The sequence below is a fragment of the Neofelis nebulosa genome, chromosome 10 (genome assembly GCF_028018385.1).
Source record: "Neofelis nebulosa isolate mNeoNeb1 chromosome 10, mNeoNeb1.pri, whole genome shotgun sequence".
NCBI classification, from domain to species: domain Eukaryota; kingdom Metazoa; phylum Chordata; class Mammalia; order Carnivora; family Felidae; genus Neofelis; species Neofelis nebulosa.
The window spans coordinates 43,384,977-43,403,333 of NC_080791.1; the positions used below are offsets into that span (position 1 = coordinate 43,384,977).

Here is an 18,357-nt window from a genome sequence, read left to right on the forward strand (position 1 = left end):
GTGGCTGTGCTGCGAATAAGGCCACACCCTTCACCATGACCATAAGAGGAGGGGGAAAGGATTACTGAACTGCACTGTGTGAGCCACCTTGGGGACGATGTAATTTAGACACCTGGACAAAGAAGAAATGTCAATGCCAACATGCCTCTGTCAAAAGGCATTGTCTCAATTATTGTGGATGTGATAAGTTTATCAGTATACTACCAAAAAGATTCTCAAAGTCTACCCTTCATTGACTCATTCTTTGCTTCACGAATGCAACTCATGTGTCTTTAACAAGACATTAGGAAACCAGGAGTTATCAAGAAAGATCCTGTCTGTTACTTGCTGAAGAATATAGCCTAGTAACAGAAGTAGTCTGTAAATCAAATAATTGTTTAGTAATGGTCATGAGGAGAGCTACAGACATGGCTTCCCTGAAAAAGTACCATTTCAGGAAGACTGTAAGGGTAAGAATGAAACAGATAGAGTGAGTGTGGAACAGCCATCCTAGTACAAAGAACAGCAGCTGCAATGTCTGGGAAGTTGCATGTAGTCAAGAACAGAAAGATGAATGGGTATGGAGGGTAGTGACAACGGACTGCTCGATCTTGGAAATAGACCTGAGAATGTCCTTTTGATTGAATCTCTACTTATCAAAAGCAGATCCATTCTTACAGGCCAGTCTTGAGTGTCTATCTCATTTCTCAAGCCTTTCCTGAACTTGCTGCTCTTCTCTCCTCTGAACTCTCAGACCAGCCTCATTATAGCCTTCTTATAGTACCTGCATATATTAGAATCCTAGACTAATTTATTTCCTCGTTTGTACTGAGCCACAAACTTCCAAGTGCAAGACTTACTAACTTCTGATTCCTCTGAAATACTGGAAAATACACTGCATACAGAAGGGCTCAGTAACTATTTCTTGAATAGGAGGAAAAAATATTTAAGAAAAAATATACCTGGACATCAGTATTTCTTCCCAAATCTATCCGCATTATATTTAAATTACACTTTTTTGCTACCCCATTCTAAAATCACAGAAATCTTCTGTTCTATGATTTACTGATTCATTTAACAGGTATTCACAATCCCTAGTGCAGACAAGGTAATCTGCCAGGTGAAGCAAATCAGAGAGGGCTGCTTTCCCAGATGAGCACTCTAGGTCTCACAGCTGCTATGAGGCAAGGGTGGCATCCCAACACATGGGATGGATTTGCCTTCCTTATTAGTGCATAATTTATGAACTAAATGGCTGCTACTACCATGATCACACCTTTTCCTACAAGACCAATGAGATTCACCTTCTATAGAAGAATCAGCATTAATATAGGCCACACCACGCTCTTGAAGGAGTCTGGAATTCTCCTACAATAAAAAAAGAAAGAAAAGCATAAATATGTACCATAACCTCCCCATAAAACAATCATCTCTACATTTGCTGTGTGCAGCTTTCTGAATTAAGCTGACCACAAAACTGATATGTAGGATTCTCAAAGTGAGTTTGTTTGAAAGAATTTAAGACTACTGCTAAGAAATAACAGGCAAAACATTTTTAAGACTAAAAATTAAAATGAACCTTTCCATCTTAATATGGTAAATAGAAATGGAGTTGATTGCTTAACCATACCAGAGTTTATCCTTTAAGAAATTCTCTTAGCAAACATGAATGACCTAAGAAAGAAAATCTGTGAGTGGAAATTTTCCCATGATTTTTTAAAAAATTTAAATAGAGATTATTACCCAATTCTCAGGGAATAAATAATCTCAAATTTATGGGTTAAAACTATGTGAGGTTTCTTTCTGGTCTATACTCAGAAGCATGAAGTTCTCCTGTAGGATACCACCACCTACTGGTCAAGACTGATCATTGCACAACTTTAAAATGCTGACAAAACGTGCAGCAGGTTTTTTGAGCTATTAAGTGGATTTGAGTCTTCAAAACATGCAATTTCCTAAGCGTCCTGACAGTAAGAAATAAAGTGGAAAAGATTTGCAACTGTAGGTGGGGAAAATAATTGAAGGAGATAAATAAACCTCAAAATATTTAGGCTCTTCCTGATGCCACCATAAATCTTTCCTGTCTTTAGGAACACTACTTTTTTTTTTTCCCCCAAAGAAAATTGAAGTTTACAGGGCTTCTCCTAATTCCTAGAGAATATAATAGGAGCCAAATACGTTTTAAAGCATTACTGGAAGTAAACGAGATAAATTTTAAGTTTGCCTATATTTACAGCTAATGCTTCTATTACACAAAGCCAACAATATATGCAAGTAAAATTAATTTATTTAAAATTTTAAATCCAGTATAGTTAACATACAGTGTTATATAAATTTAAGGTGTATAATATAGTGATTCAACAATTCAACAATTATTCAGTGCTCATCATGATAAGTGTACTTTTAAATCCCCTTCACCTATTTCACCCATCCCCCCACCCTCCCCTCTGGTAGCCATCAGTTTGTTCACTACAGTTAAGTCTCTTTCTTGGTTTCTCTCTCCTCTCTCTCTCTCTCTCTTCCCTCGTTGTTTGTTTTGTTTCTTAAATTTCACATATGAGTGAAATCATATGGTATTTGTCTTTCTCTGACTGACTTATTTCACTTAGCATTATACTCTCTGGATCCAACCATGTTGTTGCAAATGGCAGGATTTCATTCTTTTTGTGGCTTAATAATATTCCATTACATGTATATGTGTGTAGGTATATATATATATATATATATATATATATATATATATATATATACCACATCTTGTTTGTCCATCTATTAATGGACACTTGGGCTGCTTCCATAACTTGGCTATTGTAAATAATGCTACTATAAACATAGAATGCATTAATCTTTTTGAATTAGTGTTTTTTGTATTCTTTCAGTAATTACCCAGTTGTGGAATTACTGGATTATAGGGTAGTTGTATTTTCAATTTTTTGAGGAGCCTCCATACTGTTTTCCACAGTGGCTGCACCAGTTTACAGTCCCACCAACAATGCATGAGGTTCCTTTTTCTTCACATCTTGCCAACACTTTTGGTTTTAGCCATTCTATCAGGTGTGAGGTGATCCTTCATGGTTTTGATTTCCATTTCTTGGTGATAAGTGATGTTGAGCATCTTTTCATGTGTCTGTTGGCCATCTATATATCTTCTTGGGAGAATGCCTGTTCATGTCTTCTACTTATTATTATTATTTTTTATCAGATTACTTGTTTTTTTGTGTGTTGAGTTGTAATAGTTCTTTGTATATTTTACAAATATCTTCTCCCTTTCAGTAGGTTGTCTTTCAGTATCATTCATGGTTTCCTTTGCTGTTCAGAAGGTTTTTATATTGATGTAATCTCAATAGTTTATTTTTGCTTTTGTTTCTTTTGCCTCAGGAGACATACTGAGAAAAAATGTTGTTATGGCCAATGTAATAGAAAGTACTGCCTATGCTCTTTTAGGATTTTTATGGTTTCAGGTCTCACATTTAGGTCCTTAACCACTTTGAGTTTATTTTTGTGAATGATGTAAGAAAGCGGTCTTTGTCAAAGGCTAATTGACCATATACTTGTGGGTTTATTTTTGGGCATTCTATTCTATTCTACTGATCTATGTGTCTACTTTTGTGCCAGTACCATACTGTTTGGATTACTACAGCATTGTAGTATAATTTCAAATTTAGAATTATGATACCTCCAGCTTTGTTTTTCTTTTTCAAGATTGTTTTGGCTATTTTGGGTCTTTTGTGGTTTCATACAAATTTTAGGATTGTTTGTTCCTGTTCTGTGAAAAACACTGCTGTTATATGGATAGGAATTGTATTCAACCTGTAGATTGCTTTGGGTAGTATGGACATTTTAACAATATTTATTCTCCCAATCTATACTGTGGAATATATTTCCATTTGTTTGTGTCATCTTTAATTTCCTTAATCAATGTTTTATAGTTTTCAGAGAACAGGTCTTTCAACTCTGTGGTTAAGTTTATTGCTAGGCATTTTATTATTTTTGGTAAAATTGTAAATGGGATTGTTTTCTTAATTTCTCTTTCTGCTTCATTATTTGTGTATAGAAATGCAGTGGATTTCTTTATACTGATTTTGTTTCCTGCAACATTACTGAATTCATTTATAAGTTCTAGTAGGGTTTTTTATTTTTTTTGGCAGAATTGAGGGTTTCCTATATATAAGATAATGTCATCTGCATATAGTGAAAGTTTTGCTTCTTCCTTACCAATTTGGATGCCTTTGATTCCTTTCTCTTGTCCAATTGCTATGGCTAGGTCTTCCAGTTCCATGTTGAATAAAAATGGTGAGACCTCCTTGTTTTGTTCTGGACCTTAGGTGAAAAAAGTTTTGTTTTTCACTATTTAGTATGATGTTCAGCTGTGGATTTTCATTATTATGTTGAAGTATGTTCCCTCTAAACCTACTTTGTTGAGGGTTTTCATCATGAATGGATGTTGTATTTTGTCAAATGCTTTTCTCCATCTGTTGAAATGATTATATATTTTTTATCCATTCTCTTGTTGATATGATGTATCACATTGATTGATTTGCAAATATACCACACAGGAATAAAACCCACTAAATCATGGTGAATGACTTTTTAAATGTATTTTTGGATTCAGTTAGCTAACATTTTGTTGAGGATTTATACATCTATGTTCATTAGAGATACTGGCCTGTAGTTCTCTTTTTGTGTAGTATCTTTATCTAGGCTAGATATCAGATTATTGTTGGCCTCATACAATGAATTTAGAAGCTTTCTTTCTTCTTCTATTTTTGGATTATTTTGAAAAGAATAGGTATTTGTTTTTGTTTTTTTAAATTTTTGGTAGAATTCAACTGTGAAACCATCTGGTCCTCCACTTTGGTTTGTTGGGAATATTTTAATTACTGATCCAATTTCATTGCTTGTAATTGATCTGTTCAAATTTTCTATTACTTCCTGATTCAGTTTTGGTAAATTATATGTTTATAAGAATTTATCCATTTCTTCTAGATTGTCCAATTTGTTGGCACATACAATTTTTCAAAATATCCTCTTATAATCTTGTGTATTTCTGTGGTGTTGGTTTTTATTTCTTCTCTTTCATCTCTGATTTTGAGTACCATCTCTCTTTCTTTGTTTTTTGGGTTTTTTTTGTTTTGTTGTTTGTTTTTGTTTCTTTTGTTTTTTTGTTGGTTTTTTTTTTTTTTTTTGATGAGTCTAGCTAAAGGTTTACCAACTTTATTGATCTTTTCAAGAACAAGCTGGTGGTTTCATTGATCTGTTCTATTATTATTATTATTATTATTATTTGTTTCTATTTTATTTCTGCTTAATCTTTATTATTCCCTTCCTTCTACTGATTTTGGATTTTGTTTGTTCTTGTTTGTTCTTCTTTTTCTCCTTTTGTTTGAGATTTTTCTTGCTTCTTGATTTAGGCCTATATTGCTATAAACTTCCCTCTTAGAACTGCTTTTGCTGCATACCAAAGATTTTGGACCATTGCGTTTCATTGTCATTTGTCTCCATGTGTTTTTTTAATTTCTTCTTTGATTTCTTAGTTGACCTATTCATTGTTTAGTAGCATGTTGTTTAATCTCCATGTTTTGTGGTCTTTACAAAATTTTTTCTTGTAGTCGATTTCTAGTTTTATAGCATTGTGGTCAGAAAAGATGCATGGTATGACTTTGATCTTTCGGAATTTGTTGAGGCTTGTTTTGTGGCCTAATATATGACCTATTCTGGAGAATGTTCCATGTACACTTGAAAAGAATGGTCCAGTGTGTCATTCAAAGCCCCTGTTTCCTTTTTGATTTTCTGATTGGATTATCTATCCACTGCTGTAAATGGGGTGTCCCCTACTAGCATTGTATTCCTATCAATTAGTTCCTTTATGTTTGTTATTAACTGCTTTATGTATTTGGGTGCTTTCATTTTGGGCACACAAATATTTACAATTGTTGTATCTTCTTATAACTGTATCTTTTATGATTGTATACTGTCCTTCTTTGTCTCTTATTACAGTCTTTGTTTTAAAGTCTACTTTGTCCACTGTATTACTACCCCAGATTTCTTTTCACATCCATTTGTTTAAATGTTTCTCCATCCTTCCTTTTCTATCTGCATATGTCTTGAGGTCTAAAATAAGTATCTTTTAGGCGGAATGTAGATGGGCCTTGTTTTTTAATCCATTCCATTACCCTTTGTTTTTAGATCAGAATGTTTAGTCCATTTACATTCAAAGTAATTATTGATGGGATGTAACTTATTGCCATTTTGTTACTTGTTTTATGGCTGTTTTGCAGTTTTTCTCTGTTCCTTTCTTTGCTCTCTTCTCTCATGGTTCGTTGGCTTTCTTTAGTGAAATACTTGGATTCATTCCTCTTTATTTTTCGCAAGTCTGTTACTAGTTTCTGATTTGTGATGACCATTTGGTGTGTGTATAACATCTGCATAAAGGTAAATTTACTTTTAAAGGGGCCTATCAAATATTCTGCAGTGAGACTTTCTACCTCATTTTTAGCATGATTTAATTTAGAGTCAGTCATTAGGATATAAGGAACATAAATCTGAAAAGTATACCTTACTGTATAAGCTCAAGGGGTTATTTTAATGTGGTTAGCTTTAGTAGTTAATTTGCAAAGGGTAATAGAAATGTGAAACCTTATTTTGATGTTTGGTTTCTAGTGAATTTACTTATTTGCCATAAAACTCCCAGAAAATGAAAACTAAATTACTTTGACAATTGACATTAAGTACCTTTAGAAGTTCAAACAAAACAGTTCTTTAATGACAAAGAGATTTTTCTTTTTGGACAAGGATATGTTGTTTCAAATTTTCTGGGAAAAAAAAGTTTGAATATGTTCTCACTGAATTCACTTGTTATTTTTGCATCCTTGATAAATCCTAACTGCTTTGTTGTGAAAATTTATATTGTAGCAAATTATCAACTAACCTCTGCCCACTCAGTAGAGCCAAGAAGACCAAATTCTTCTGCATCCCAGCTTGCAAACAAAATTGTTCTTCTAGGTCTCCATCCTAAAATATATGTGTATACACATAAATGCTGGGGAAATGCATTATATATCCAAGACACTGTAAAACTCAACAGCAAAACAACACTAAAATTCCACTGTTTGTTTAGAAAATGTGAACTGTAGTGAGAATTTTTACTTATATCATTTCCTTTTGTGAGATGTTAAAGCTGATTTGTCAGTACAAACGAGCACATTTGCACTGAAAAGTGGGGGGGGATGTAGACATACCAAAAATTCCATTAGGTCATAATATTCTAAACAGTTTATAATGATTGGATACACACAGGCAGCCATCTGTGCTCTGCAGCTGCCTGGAGTGAAAGAAGAAAGTGCTAGATGTGGTCTGTGCTCTGAGAGCAGATCGAACCGAGAGAAAATTCCTTACAACTCTTCCACATTCTGGCACCATACACGCAATTGTTCAGTGTCAGCTGGTTGTGTGATTTCACTCCATTCTTTGCCAGAATTAGTCAACAGAAGCTCAGTTAGCAATACTGATGTCTGTGGCTGCTGCAATAATTCAGCATAACTCAACAAGGAGGTAATATGGCTTGGAGTGATAAACACTGGCCTTGGAGTTAAAGAAAGATCTTGTTTCAAATCCCAGTTCTTTCACCTACTAGCACTATGACCGAGGGGAAGTTATGCAAGCTTCCTCCGCTTCCCTCTCTTCATCTGTACACCAGAAAAAGCAAAGTGAGATGAAGATACTCCTTGATTGTTAGGAAGATTAAATGGAGTCGTGTTTACAAACACAGCACTTCAAACGTGCTCCAAAAATGTGTCATTTTTTTCCGCAAATAGTTCATTTCTGCTTAAGAATATGTATCCCTACAGCTGAGTCCAGTGTTTTGTCAATTTGTTAACAATATAATTCAAATTTCCTATGAATTATTATTCCTCATCATTGCACTCTCTTGGCACACTCTATCATTGTCACTGCAATGTTTTGTATTTATCATAGGGAATCTTATTGCAAAATCATAAAATTTTTTGTGTTCATGTTCAACACTACCTAATTTATGAGCTTTGTAAATTCAGATCTTCATAATTCTGTGTTCTTAAAACATAAAATAGTTTTGTGGAAAAAAATAATAGAGCCCCTTTATATTTTGTTTTAAAGAGAGACATGGTTTTGTGGGCTAGTAGCCAGAAATTTGAGTTTATTTTATTTTTTTAAATTTTTTTTTAATGTTTATTTATTTTTGAGACAGGGATTGACAGAGTATGAATGGGGGAGGGTCAGAGAGAGAGGGAGACACAGAATCTGAAACAGGCTCCAGGCTCTGAGTTGTCAGCACAGAGCCTGACGCGGGGCTCGAACTCACAGACTGTGAGATCATGACCTGAGCTGAAGTCGAATGCTTAACCGACTGAGCCACCCAGGCGCCCCAGAAATCTGGGTTTAAACCCGGGTTCTCTGACTCTGCCACACACTAGCTATACAGCCATGGATGACTCACTCAATTCTGTGAAACTTGGTTAGCTTATTTGTGAAATGAGAACAGAAATAACTAAGTAAACTTCTCCCTGGTTGCTAGGAGTTCAAAACAAAGAATACGTGAAAGCACTTTCTCTGTGAAAACAAGTATCGTACAAACTTAATACAGTTTTGCTGTTGGTTGTTATTGCTGCTAAAAAAACACAGGTCACAATTAGAGCCCCCACACCCTGTTTGCAGGGTCAGTAAAGAGAGTGGATTTTCTGCTCTGAATGTGTGATTTATTTTAAAAAGCAATCATTTGAACTAAGTGTTATCCTTGTTTTCATATGAAGATTCTAAAAGGACTGAAGCAATGGAGCTAGGAATTTAAACCTAAGTTTTAGGAGAGCACACCAAGACTGAGGATGTGGGGATGCAAACATCAAACTTCTGAGAATCCTATTAGACAGACACCAAAACTTCTCAGAGGAAGCTTCAATCCCCTCCCTTACTTGATGCCCTTGACCTGTTGTGTGAGGCTAGAAGGGCCAAAGGAACTTCTGCTCACAGTTCTCTGATCAGGACACGTTGGCCCATGACCTAACTTTGGTTTGGTTTGGTTTGAAGAAATGCGTCTCCACCTTCTTTGTTGTCAAGAGCCACCCCTAACAGTATAATTCCCTTATTTCAGATTATAACTTTATAAATACCAATAATGTAAACATTATTATATAAATAAGCAAAAATAAGTAAACAATATAATTATCTAACCCACACAAGAAACATGGCAACTAGTTACTGAAAGCTGTTCTATGCTACTAGGTATTACCAAGCACTTGATGTTTGCACGTATCCTGTCAGTTGGTACCTCTCTCAGACCTACGAGAAGGTGGTAATTTTACACACTTTACAGAGGACCAAACTGAGATTCAGAGAGGATGATCTTTTCCCTTGCTGTTTACATTACCTTCTTTTTTCAGTGTCCCAAAACTCCTCACAATTTCATGAACAACAGCTGCTCCACTCTGAGGGTCGATGCCTCCAAACACCCATGAGTCACGGTGACCTCCAAGAATGACATATCTGTCTAGGAAGCATCATTGCAAAATTATTTGTCATTCCAGGTCAATAACAGAGCAAACTGCAAGTGAGTCAAGAACATCTAAACACAGAGCACTCACGACTCAAAGAAAGAGCAAGGTTCCTGAAGACTTGTGTAAATATACTATTTTGGTCTGATTTTGATGGACAAAGAGAGTAGATGGGACAAGCAAAGGTATACTCAGTGTACAATGTACAATAACAATCATAAACATGTAATTGACGGGGCACCTGGGGCACTCAGTTGGTTAAGTGTCCAACTCTTGATTTCAGCTCATGTCATGATCTCACGGTTCGTGGGTTCAAGACCTGCATGGGTTCTGCACCGAAGGTGTGGAGCCTGCTTGGGATTCTCTCTCTCCCTCTCTCTTTCTGCCCCTCCCCCACTCACTTGCACATGCTCTCTCTAAGTAAATGTAAAAAGAGACATAAGTAATAATAAGTAAGTATGGAATTATTCTATCCATCTCTTTTTATAATTCTCTGTCACTCCTCTCTTCACTACTTAACACTTTGCTTCCAGTATTTTCAGAGTAAGAGAACACAGTGGCCTCATAGTACGTTCTCCACTTCCTACTCCTATTCAGTTTTCAAGACACAGATCAACGATTTTACCTCTCCATGACCCTTTCCTAGCTTCCACAGGGGAGAGAACTGCTCCCAGTCTCCAGCTCTCAGAGCAATCCTACCATATCTGACAAAGCATTTACCACGCTTGAATGTATGGCTCCTCATCCCTGGCCTATGTCTTCATTTTTTCCCTCCATCCCCAATGCCTAATACAGAGATGGCACAAAATAGGTAGTCAGTGAGATTCAATGAATTGCCAGTTATATATTATTTAGTACCCTCTGGAAGTATACCAGTATTCTTTATCCCTGAAAGAAAGCATTGGCTGCTTCTACAAAAAATATGTGATTTAACTGTATGCCTGTTAGTCAGAAATATATTACCCTAATCCTTAAGGAATTGAAACACAATGAAGTAAGACTATTTACAGAATAGAGTAAGCTGCAGGGTATCTGAAATTCTGTGGAAATCATGTGTCTATAGATCTCATTAACTTCAATAGAAGATAAGACTACATAAAGGATTCATTAATTCAAGGTTACCTTAATCTTCTAATAGTGTTATCTTTCACATAGATGTTTGTAGTTAACATGAAATATTACCCCAAGCAAACTACGTGGTAAACAAATCCAGAAAACCCAGACCTCACAATGATCCCTCCCTGACCTTTCTCCCTCGATCCTTTAATTGAAGCATGCACAGCTTCACATTTACTATCCTTGGGCATCTAACCAACTTAGCCCCACGTTTACTCTTCTTCAAACATGTATCCCAATACAAAATTACCTCAATTTGTGTCTTTTGTGTCCATGTAAGTTCCATTAGGGCCAAGAAGTGCTTTCTTCACCTTACATTCCCAGAGCTCAGAGCAGTGCCCGGCCCGGAAGGATTGCTCAATCAATATTTGCTGAGCAAATGATTAATTTACCTGGTTCCACTGCTCCTCTGAGAGTTCCGATCACATTGTATATTCTGGTTACTTTATTGTTAGAATGGATGTGCATCTTGACTTTTCTAATGCAAAAATAAAGAATGCATTCTGAAAATCCTGGTTAACACTTTGCCACCTGCAATTTTTTTTAACTCTTACATCATTTTAAAGATTTCTAAATGTACACATGCAAGAATTACATTGTCCAGCTGTCCAATACAAATGATGTAAGTGTATTCCCCTCTACAACCTGTGGCTTTGTTCCCTTTTGATACCAGATATATTTTACTTTTCCAGTCATCCTCTGTAAGTATTTTTTGTTTTTGTTTTTGTTTTTTTTTTTTGAAAAAAGTTTTCCTTGCTTGAGAGTTACAACAAAAATAGTCTCTTAACTGCGTAGAAAAGTTTCCAATAAAGCCAGGGCCAACATTGTAGGGCACTTGGAGACTTCCTTTCCAGCTGCTGTCTGGCGGTGCTGATCCACCCATTTTCCTATGGAACACAAAAAGTATTATCAGCTGAAGAAAAACTTTGGAGCTATCAGTTAAAATGTCAATGAGCTTGCTTTTTTGAGTGCCTACTCATGATAGCTTCAGGAGTCAGGGATACGCCAGTTAACCCTTACTCGGACTCTTAGGAGGTAGAGTCTACTATTCCTCCTACTTCAGAGATGAGGGCATGAGGCTTAGAGAGATACGTAACTTGCTTGGAGTCATGCAGCTGGTAAGTGGTATAGCTGAGGGTCAAACGTTTGGGAAGAATCCAGACTCTTCGTTCCCAGTTTCTAATAGAAAGTCTGTTTAAAATGCCTCCAGGGAATGCTGTGAGGAAAGAGCTCTGATGTCAAATTCTGGGATTTTCCATTTTGTTATTTCTCCTACTGATAAATATATCCCCAAATATGGACATGTTAATCTTTCACAAGGTATCTTCACTCATAAAGAGCAAAGGAAATGATTTTACTTCAATCAACAGTCTGTAAAAGCTTCACGAAATTTTTGTAAACTTTTTTATTTTTATTTTTATTTTTTTAAGTAGAGGGGCACCTGGGTGGCTCAGTTGGTTAAGAGTCTGACTTCAGCTCAGGTCATGTTCTCATGGTTCATGGGTTTGAGACCTGGGTCTGGGTCTGTGCTGACAGCTCAGAGCCTGGAGGCTGCTTCAGATTCTGTGCCTCTCTCTCTCTCTCTCTCTCTCTCTCTCTGCCCCTCCCCCACTCACGCTCTGTCTCTCTCAAAAATAAACATTTAAAAAAAATTTTTAAGGTAGAAAGATTCAAGCAGACTAGCCAGTACATGCAACTAGCCCTGGTTATTTCTCAGCAGGTGACTGAGAAAGGTAATATGATAGCGTTTATGGAATGAAGGAGTTCTTGTGGTTTTATCTCAACATATCTGCCTTTATTCTTTTAAGAGCATTGACTTATTCTTGGTTTGGGCACAGAAACCTTTGCTAAATTGCAGCAAATAGAAGAACATGGTTCAAGAGAAAATGAAGAGTGTGGAAAATATCAATCTATCTTTTATGACTTTATCTCTCATCATAGAACTTCATGCACCCTAGGCTTTGCAAAGGAGCATGCTTTACAGTTCCCTCTTTGTTGTGTGCCTACACACAGGTGCTGTTCCCTGCCTACCTATTTGAGGAAATGTGACTAGTTCAACTTGACCTAGAATCTAGTGCACACACAATGCTAAAGCAATTGATTAGACTATCTTCTCATGGAAGCCTAATTATAAGTAATATTCTGTTTTAAAATGCTCTACCAGGGAGTAAATCCTTCTTCTTTTTTTCCCCCCATATCACAGAGGAGTTTGGCTAATAAACATAATTTCAAGTAATATACTATAAAATTTATCTTTTTATATTAAAATTTCACATAAATAGCATCAAGTAATATGAAGGGGCCTTTTACATTGGTAGAAAGCATAATCAGTCAAAACAGCAGAGTACTAAGTATGTAAAAAAGTTGCAGAGCACAGGGGCACCTAGGTGGTTCAGTCTGTTAAACATCTGACTTCAGCTCAGGTCATGATCTCATAGTTCATGATTTCGAGCTCCAGATCAGGCTTTCTGCTGTTAGCACAAAGTCCACTTCAGATCCTCTGTCTCCCTCTCTCAGCCCTTCCCCCCATAAAATAAACATTAAAAAAAAAGTTGTGGAGCACAAGTGAAGAAAAATATACCATGCTTCATTATATGTAAAATATTTCTATAATGATATATTATAAGTTAACAACACTAATTGTTCTTGAGGTGGAAATGGGTTAGATGGAAACCTCTTCCTGTATACCCCTTTGAATTCTGAACCATGTAAATGTATTTCCTTTTCAAAATAAAAACATGAAAAATATAACAAGGTAATTTCAGCAGGAAGAATAATAGCCAATTGTATATTATTACATAAGGAATGTAACGATTAGTCCATATTCCCACAAGATAATAAACTATAAAGCGGAAATTATAGTGTTCCGCAAGGACAAGTAAACAGATGACTGGAATAGAATATAAAAGCTGAATATAAGAATTTGATGTATCAGTTCAGGAAATATCACAGATCTATGGAGAATAGAGGTTTTAGTCAATAAATGTTACTGAGATTATTAGGAATATAAATTCTTTAGGTACTTCCCTCACTCTATAAATAAAAAATAAATTCCAAGAAAATTAAAAAGTTAAATATTAAACTCCAAACCATAAAAATTTCAGGAAATATACATGTTGAAATGTCTCTGAAAGGACTTGTTCAATAAATATATGCAAACAGCACGGCATTTAAAATCTATATCCTGTAGCAAATTACTTTTTATGTGTGTGCATTTGGCAAAGATTTACGGTCTACGATGTTCAAGACATTGTGTTATACTCAAGACATTTGTGTTATAAGGAACACAAATATGTACATGACCTTTTTCCACCAAAAAGTTTAGTCAGAAGTTAGTCAGAAGAAGGTACATATAAAGTCAACAATAATATAAAACAAAGCAAGACCAATGGTAGAGAAAATTCTAAAGAATATAGACAAAAGACAGCTTGATTTAGCTTGTGGGAACATGAACAACTTTTTAGAGGTTTTACTTATCTGAATTTTAAAGGATGAGTTAAGATCTGGGCATGGGAAGATGACATGGAGAGCATTCTAGGTACTAAGTATGACATGAAGAGGTACAAATGCAGAGAAGTATAGGGCAAGTGTAAGGCATGGTGATTGTTCTGGCTGGGGAATAAAGGATTAGGGTACCATGACAGAAGCTTGAAAAGAAGTAAGACTGCTTCTGGAAAGATGGAGATGAGCTTTACCCTATTCTTCTGGTTAAGTACAACAACTAAATTCTCTGGGCCATAAGTATATACAACACACATTAGGTTCTCAAAGCCTAGGCTGGGACTTCAGGGTATAAGAAAAGACAAAGATGAGTTCCTCTGTTTATTTTTTGGCTTATCTATCCCAGACTTGGAGCTGAAGAAGCTGACAAGCCAGAAATGTCATGTGGCATATCTAGAACATGCTATCTGACAAGAGCTGAATGCATGTTCTTCCCAAGCACCTATGGAACATTTTTTCAGGATAGACTATATATTAGGCTATAAAATCAGTTTAAATGAATTTAAATGGCTGCAGTCATGCAACCCTTTTATAAATTATACGATCTGTTTATTAATCCAACCAAAAAAGGAAGAATTTAACAATTAAAGATGGGAATTTGGGAAATATATGGAAATATATATGGAAATCAAAGAACTAACTCCTAAATACACAATGGGTGAAAGAAAAAATCCCAAGAATAATTAGGAAATACTTAGTGATGAATGAAAATGCAGACATGATGTATCTAAACCTATGGGATGCAGCTAAAGCAGTGCTTGGAGGAAAAGTATAGCTGTAAACATCTACATTTAAAAAGGAGAAAGACATTGGGGCACCTGGGTGGCTCAGTCAGTTGAGCGTCTGACTGCAGCTCAAGTCATGATCTTCAGTTGGTGAGTTCAAGCCCCGTGTCAGGCTCTGTGCTGACAGCTCAGAGCCTGGAGCCTGCTTCTGATTCTGTGTCTCCCTGTCTCTCTCTGCCCCTCCACCATTCATGCTCTGTCTCTCTTTCTCTCAAAAATAAATAAACATTAAAATAAATTTTTAAAAAAAGGAGAAAGACATCAATCAATAAACTAGTCTTCCACCTTAAAAAATGGGACAATGAAGGCAAACTAAACTCGTATTGAGCATAAGAAAGAGAACAATAAATACTGTAACAAAAATAATTACAGAAAAGAGGAAAAAATAGAGAAAATCCATGACACCAAAAGTTGATTCTTTGATAAAATTGACAAATAACTGCATGATAGAGGCTATTATTATTGTTATTGTCATTATTATTGTTGATACTGGTATCAATCCTACTAGTTTCTCAGGGAGGCAAATGAAAACCATATAATCACATTCCCTTCAACAGAGATGTAAAGAAGAATAGAAAAAAACACATGTGTCCCTTTTCCCTCCCACCCAAGTAAATGTGGTTTTGCTTTACTATAACTCACATCTCATCAACTCTTTTTTTATTTTTTTTTTAACATTTACTCATTTTTGAAAGACAGAGAAAGGCACAGCACAAATGGGGGAGGGGCAGAGGGAGAGGGAGACACAGAATCTGAAGCAGGATCCAGGCTGTCAGTACAGAACCTGATGTGGGGCTTGAACTCACGGAATGTGAGATCATGACCCAAGCCAAAGTCAGCCGCCCAACTGACTGAGCCACCCAGGAGCCCCTCACCTTTTTTTTTTTTTTTTTTTTTTTTTTTAATAGGCTTCACATCCAGCCTGGAGTCCAACACAGGGCTTGAACTCACAACTCTGAGATCAAGTCTTGAGCTGAGATCAAAAGTCAGACCCTTAAGTGACTGAGCCACCCAGGCACCTCACATCTCATCAACTTTTTATTGAAATTCGCAACATTCTTGGGCCATTATATGACTTTATATCTCTTCTTGTCTTCACACACATTTATGAGGAAACTTTCATGTTATGATGTTAGCAATTCTTTTCTAATTAATACATAATGCTAAACGGCTAACCTTTTGTGGGCATCTGAGAATTGACTATCAGGGAAAACTAGCATACTCCTAAGTGTGCATCGGGAGTAAATTTTCACAGTGAAATTCATAAACAAATGATATGTTCTTTGAAAAAATATGTAAGACTAAATTCCTGAAGAATATTTCATTATATCTTAGAAAGTATGAAAGATGAGATAGGAGCTGTCTTATTGCTCTTAACATATAAAGATCATCTCCTACTTCCATGCAGATTGTATTTCCAAAGTTCCTTTTAAATTATGGTGTTTTTAATGCAAAGTCCACTTTTCCATAGCAATTATGTTATTAATGATGATTGTATTTACAAGATGGCTCAGAGAAGCTGACTTGAATACATTAGAGATAAACTTCATTTGTGATTTTTTTCTGATCAAGTAATTCTAATACACATTTAGGACCTAGCCAATGCTGACCTAGTTAATCAGAGCAGTCAAATAGTAAACATGGCTAAATACACTTCAAATAAATTCCATATGATCTTCCTTCCATGCATTCTTTTTTTAATTACAAAGATAATACAGGTTCATTTAAAAAAAATAACATAATTGAGATTATTCTGTCTTTATGTATCTGCATATCTATATATAAATATTTCTATAGATACCTAGATAGATAATTCTGCTATTTTCACTTAGTAGTATAGCATAAGCATGTTTCCATAACATTAAATATTCTTGTACAACATATGTTTTAATGGTTCTATGCACTATCATAGCCATAGCTACATATCTGACTTACTTAGCAATTTTTGAAGATCAGTGTTATTGACAGTTTTATAATACTACAAGTAATGTTATAATCACTTTCATCTTTTAAATATGACAAATATTTGACTTGATTTACAAATATGTTTAGACAAATGCATAGTCTGCTGTGCCCTCAAAAGTTGTGCCTGGATCCTGAATTCTAACCACATGGTAAAAGCTGAGAGCCTATAAATAAAAGAGACGAAGGTGCTGTTCCTTAAACTGCCCTTAAATGGGACAGATCCCTCCACTTCTCTGAATATCAACCTCCTCAATTATAAATAAGAAGGGCATTGTATTAGGTCATAAAAAGTTTTCTTATAGAGACTAGAATAAAATGATTAAGAATGCTTTAAACTCAAATAAGAAAAGGTACTAACTGGCAAGATGCTTCTCTCACAATTCTACTTTCAAAGAAGTCATGTTCTCTCCCTCCTGAAGGACGCTGGACAAAGGACCTGCAGATGGGACATAGCAGGGCAGGAAAGGAGAGAGGGTTCCAATGTCAGGAAAGCAGAAGGGGAAGAGGAATAAAGATAAAGATAACATGGAATTGATCTCACAATATGGTGTTCCAAGTCATCCAAGTACTAGACAATATGTGGATTAGATGAGTAAGAGATTTATTAGGGGAAAAGCCTGTGAGAGAAATGGGAAGGCGGTGAGGGAAAACTGAAAAAGCCAATAGACTGCAATGCAGGTCTCATATGAGGTAAAGGAGAAAAGGAAGGAAGAAAAGGGTCATGGGTGGTGGCATCTAGTTGGACAAACCTGTCATGGAATCCTGAGCCAAAGTCTCCCATGAGAAGAGTCCTGGGCCTCCCAATAATGGGGCTGTTTTAGTGTCCCTGCTGCAACTAGTCATTGACTGGGAACACCAGTAGGAAGCATGGCCTCGACACAAACAGGGTAGTGGATTTCAAAGCACTGTCGCTGGAGTCATTGATCAGTCATGCCCCCTGCAGCTGGAAACTGAAAGTCATTCTCATGACTGTCACATACCGGATAGCACTACATAAAGTAAATTCCAGAAAATAACCACTATTCTTTAAAATGGTGATAAAATTGTAGGTTCTACCATCTAACAGAATTTCAGTGTTTCTGAACAGTGGAGAAATATTCAGATGTTAATATTGCCAATAGTCAAAGACTGCCGATAAAGAGAATTATCCAAAGAGCCATCTGTTTGTTTCTTACACACTTACTCCAGGAACTTCTGTGCATCGTAGTATCCAACTGGATGAACGGGAATACTTGGAAGACCAACAGCCTCGGTGATTCCACGTCTATAAGCATATTCTGAAAGAAGCTGGACATACTTCAGTACAAACCGAGTCCCTTTCAAAAGTGTTTCTGTAAATCCCATTAAACACATTCTTATATTGCATCTACTGGAACTGTTAAAATAAAAAGACACCTTCAAACATTAGCGAGTGTGTGGAGCAGCTGAAAATCTCGTACATTCTGTGCAAGCGTGTAAAATCATACAGTCACTTTGGATCACTCTTT

The 18,357-nt window shown here is 36.0% G+C and overlaps 1 protein-coding gene across 5 annotated transcripts in view; it reads right to left on the reverse strand.

Moving 5' to 3' along the window:
* Positions 1 to 18,357, reverse strand: part of FOLH1 (folate hydrolase 1) — a 68,253-nt gene that overhangs the window by 22,564 nt on the left and 27,332 nt on the right. For 4 of the 5 annotated variants that reach the window (XM_058687515.1, XM_058687517.1, XM_058687514.1 and 1 more), the window contains exons 7-12: positions 18,054 to 18,147; positions 11,408 to 11,506; positions 11,012 to 11,097; positions 9,380 to 9,499; positions 6,908 to 6,990; positions 1,284 to 1,347 (exon numbers count right to left, since the gene is read on the reverse strand). In XM_058687515.1, the coding sequence (XP_058543498.1) occupies positions 1,284 to 1,347; positions 6,908 to 6,990; positions 9,380 to 9,499; positions 11,012 to 11,097; positions 11,408 to 11,506; positions 18,054 to 18,147 (546 nt within the window). The remainder of the gene's footprint in view (positions 1 to 1,283; positions 1,348 to 6,907; positions 6,991 to 9,379; positions 9,500 to 11,011; positions 11,098 to 11,407; positions 11,507 to 18,053; positions 18,148 to 18,357) is intronic. The other variant, XM_058687518.1, reaches the window with a different exon arrangement.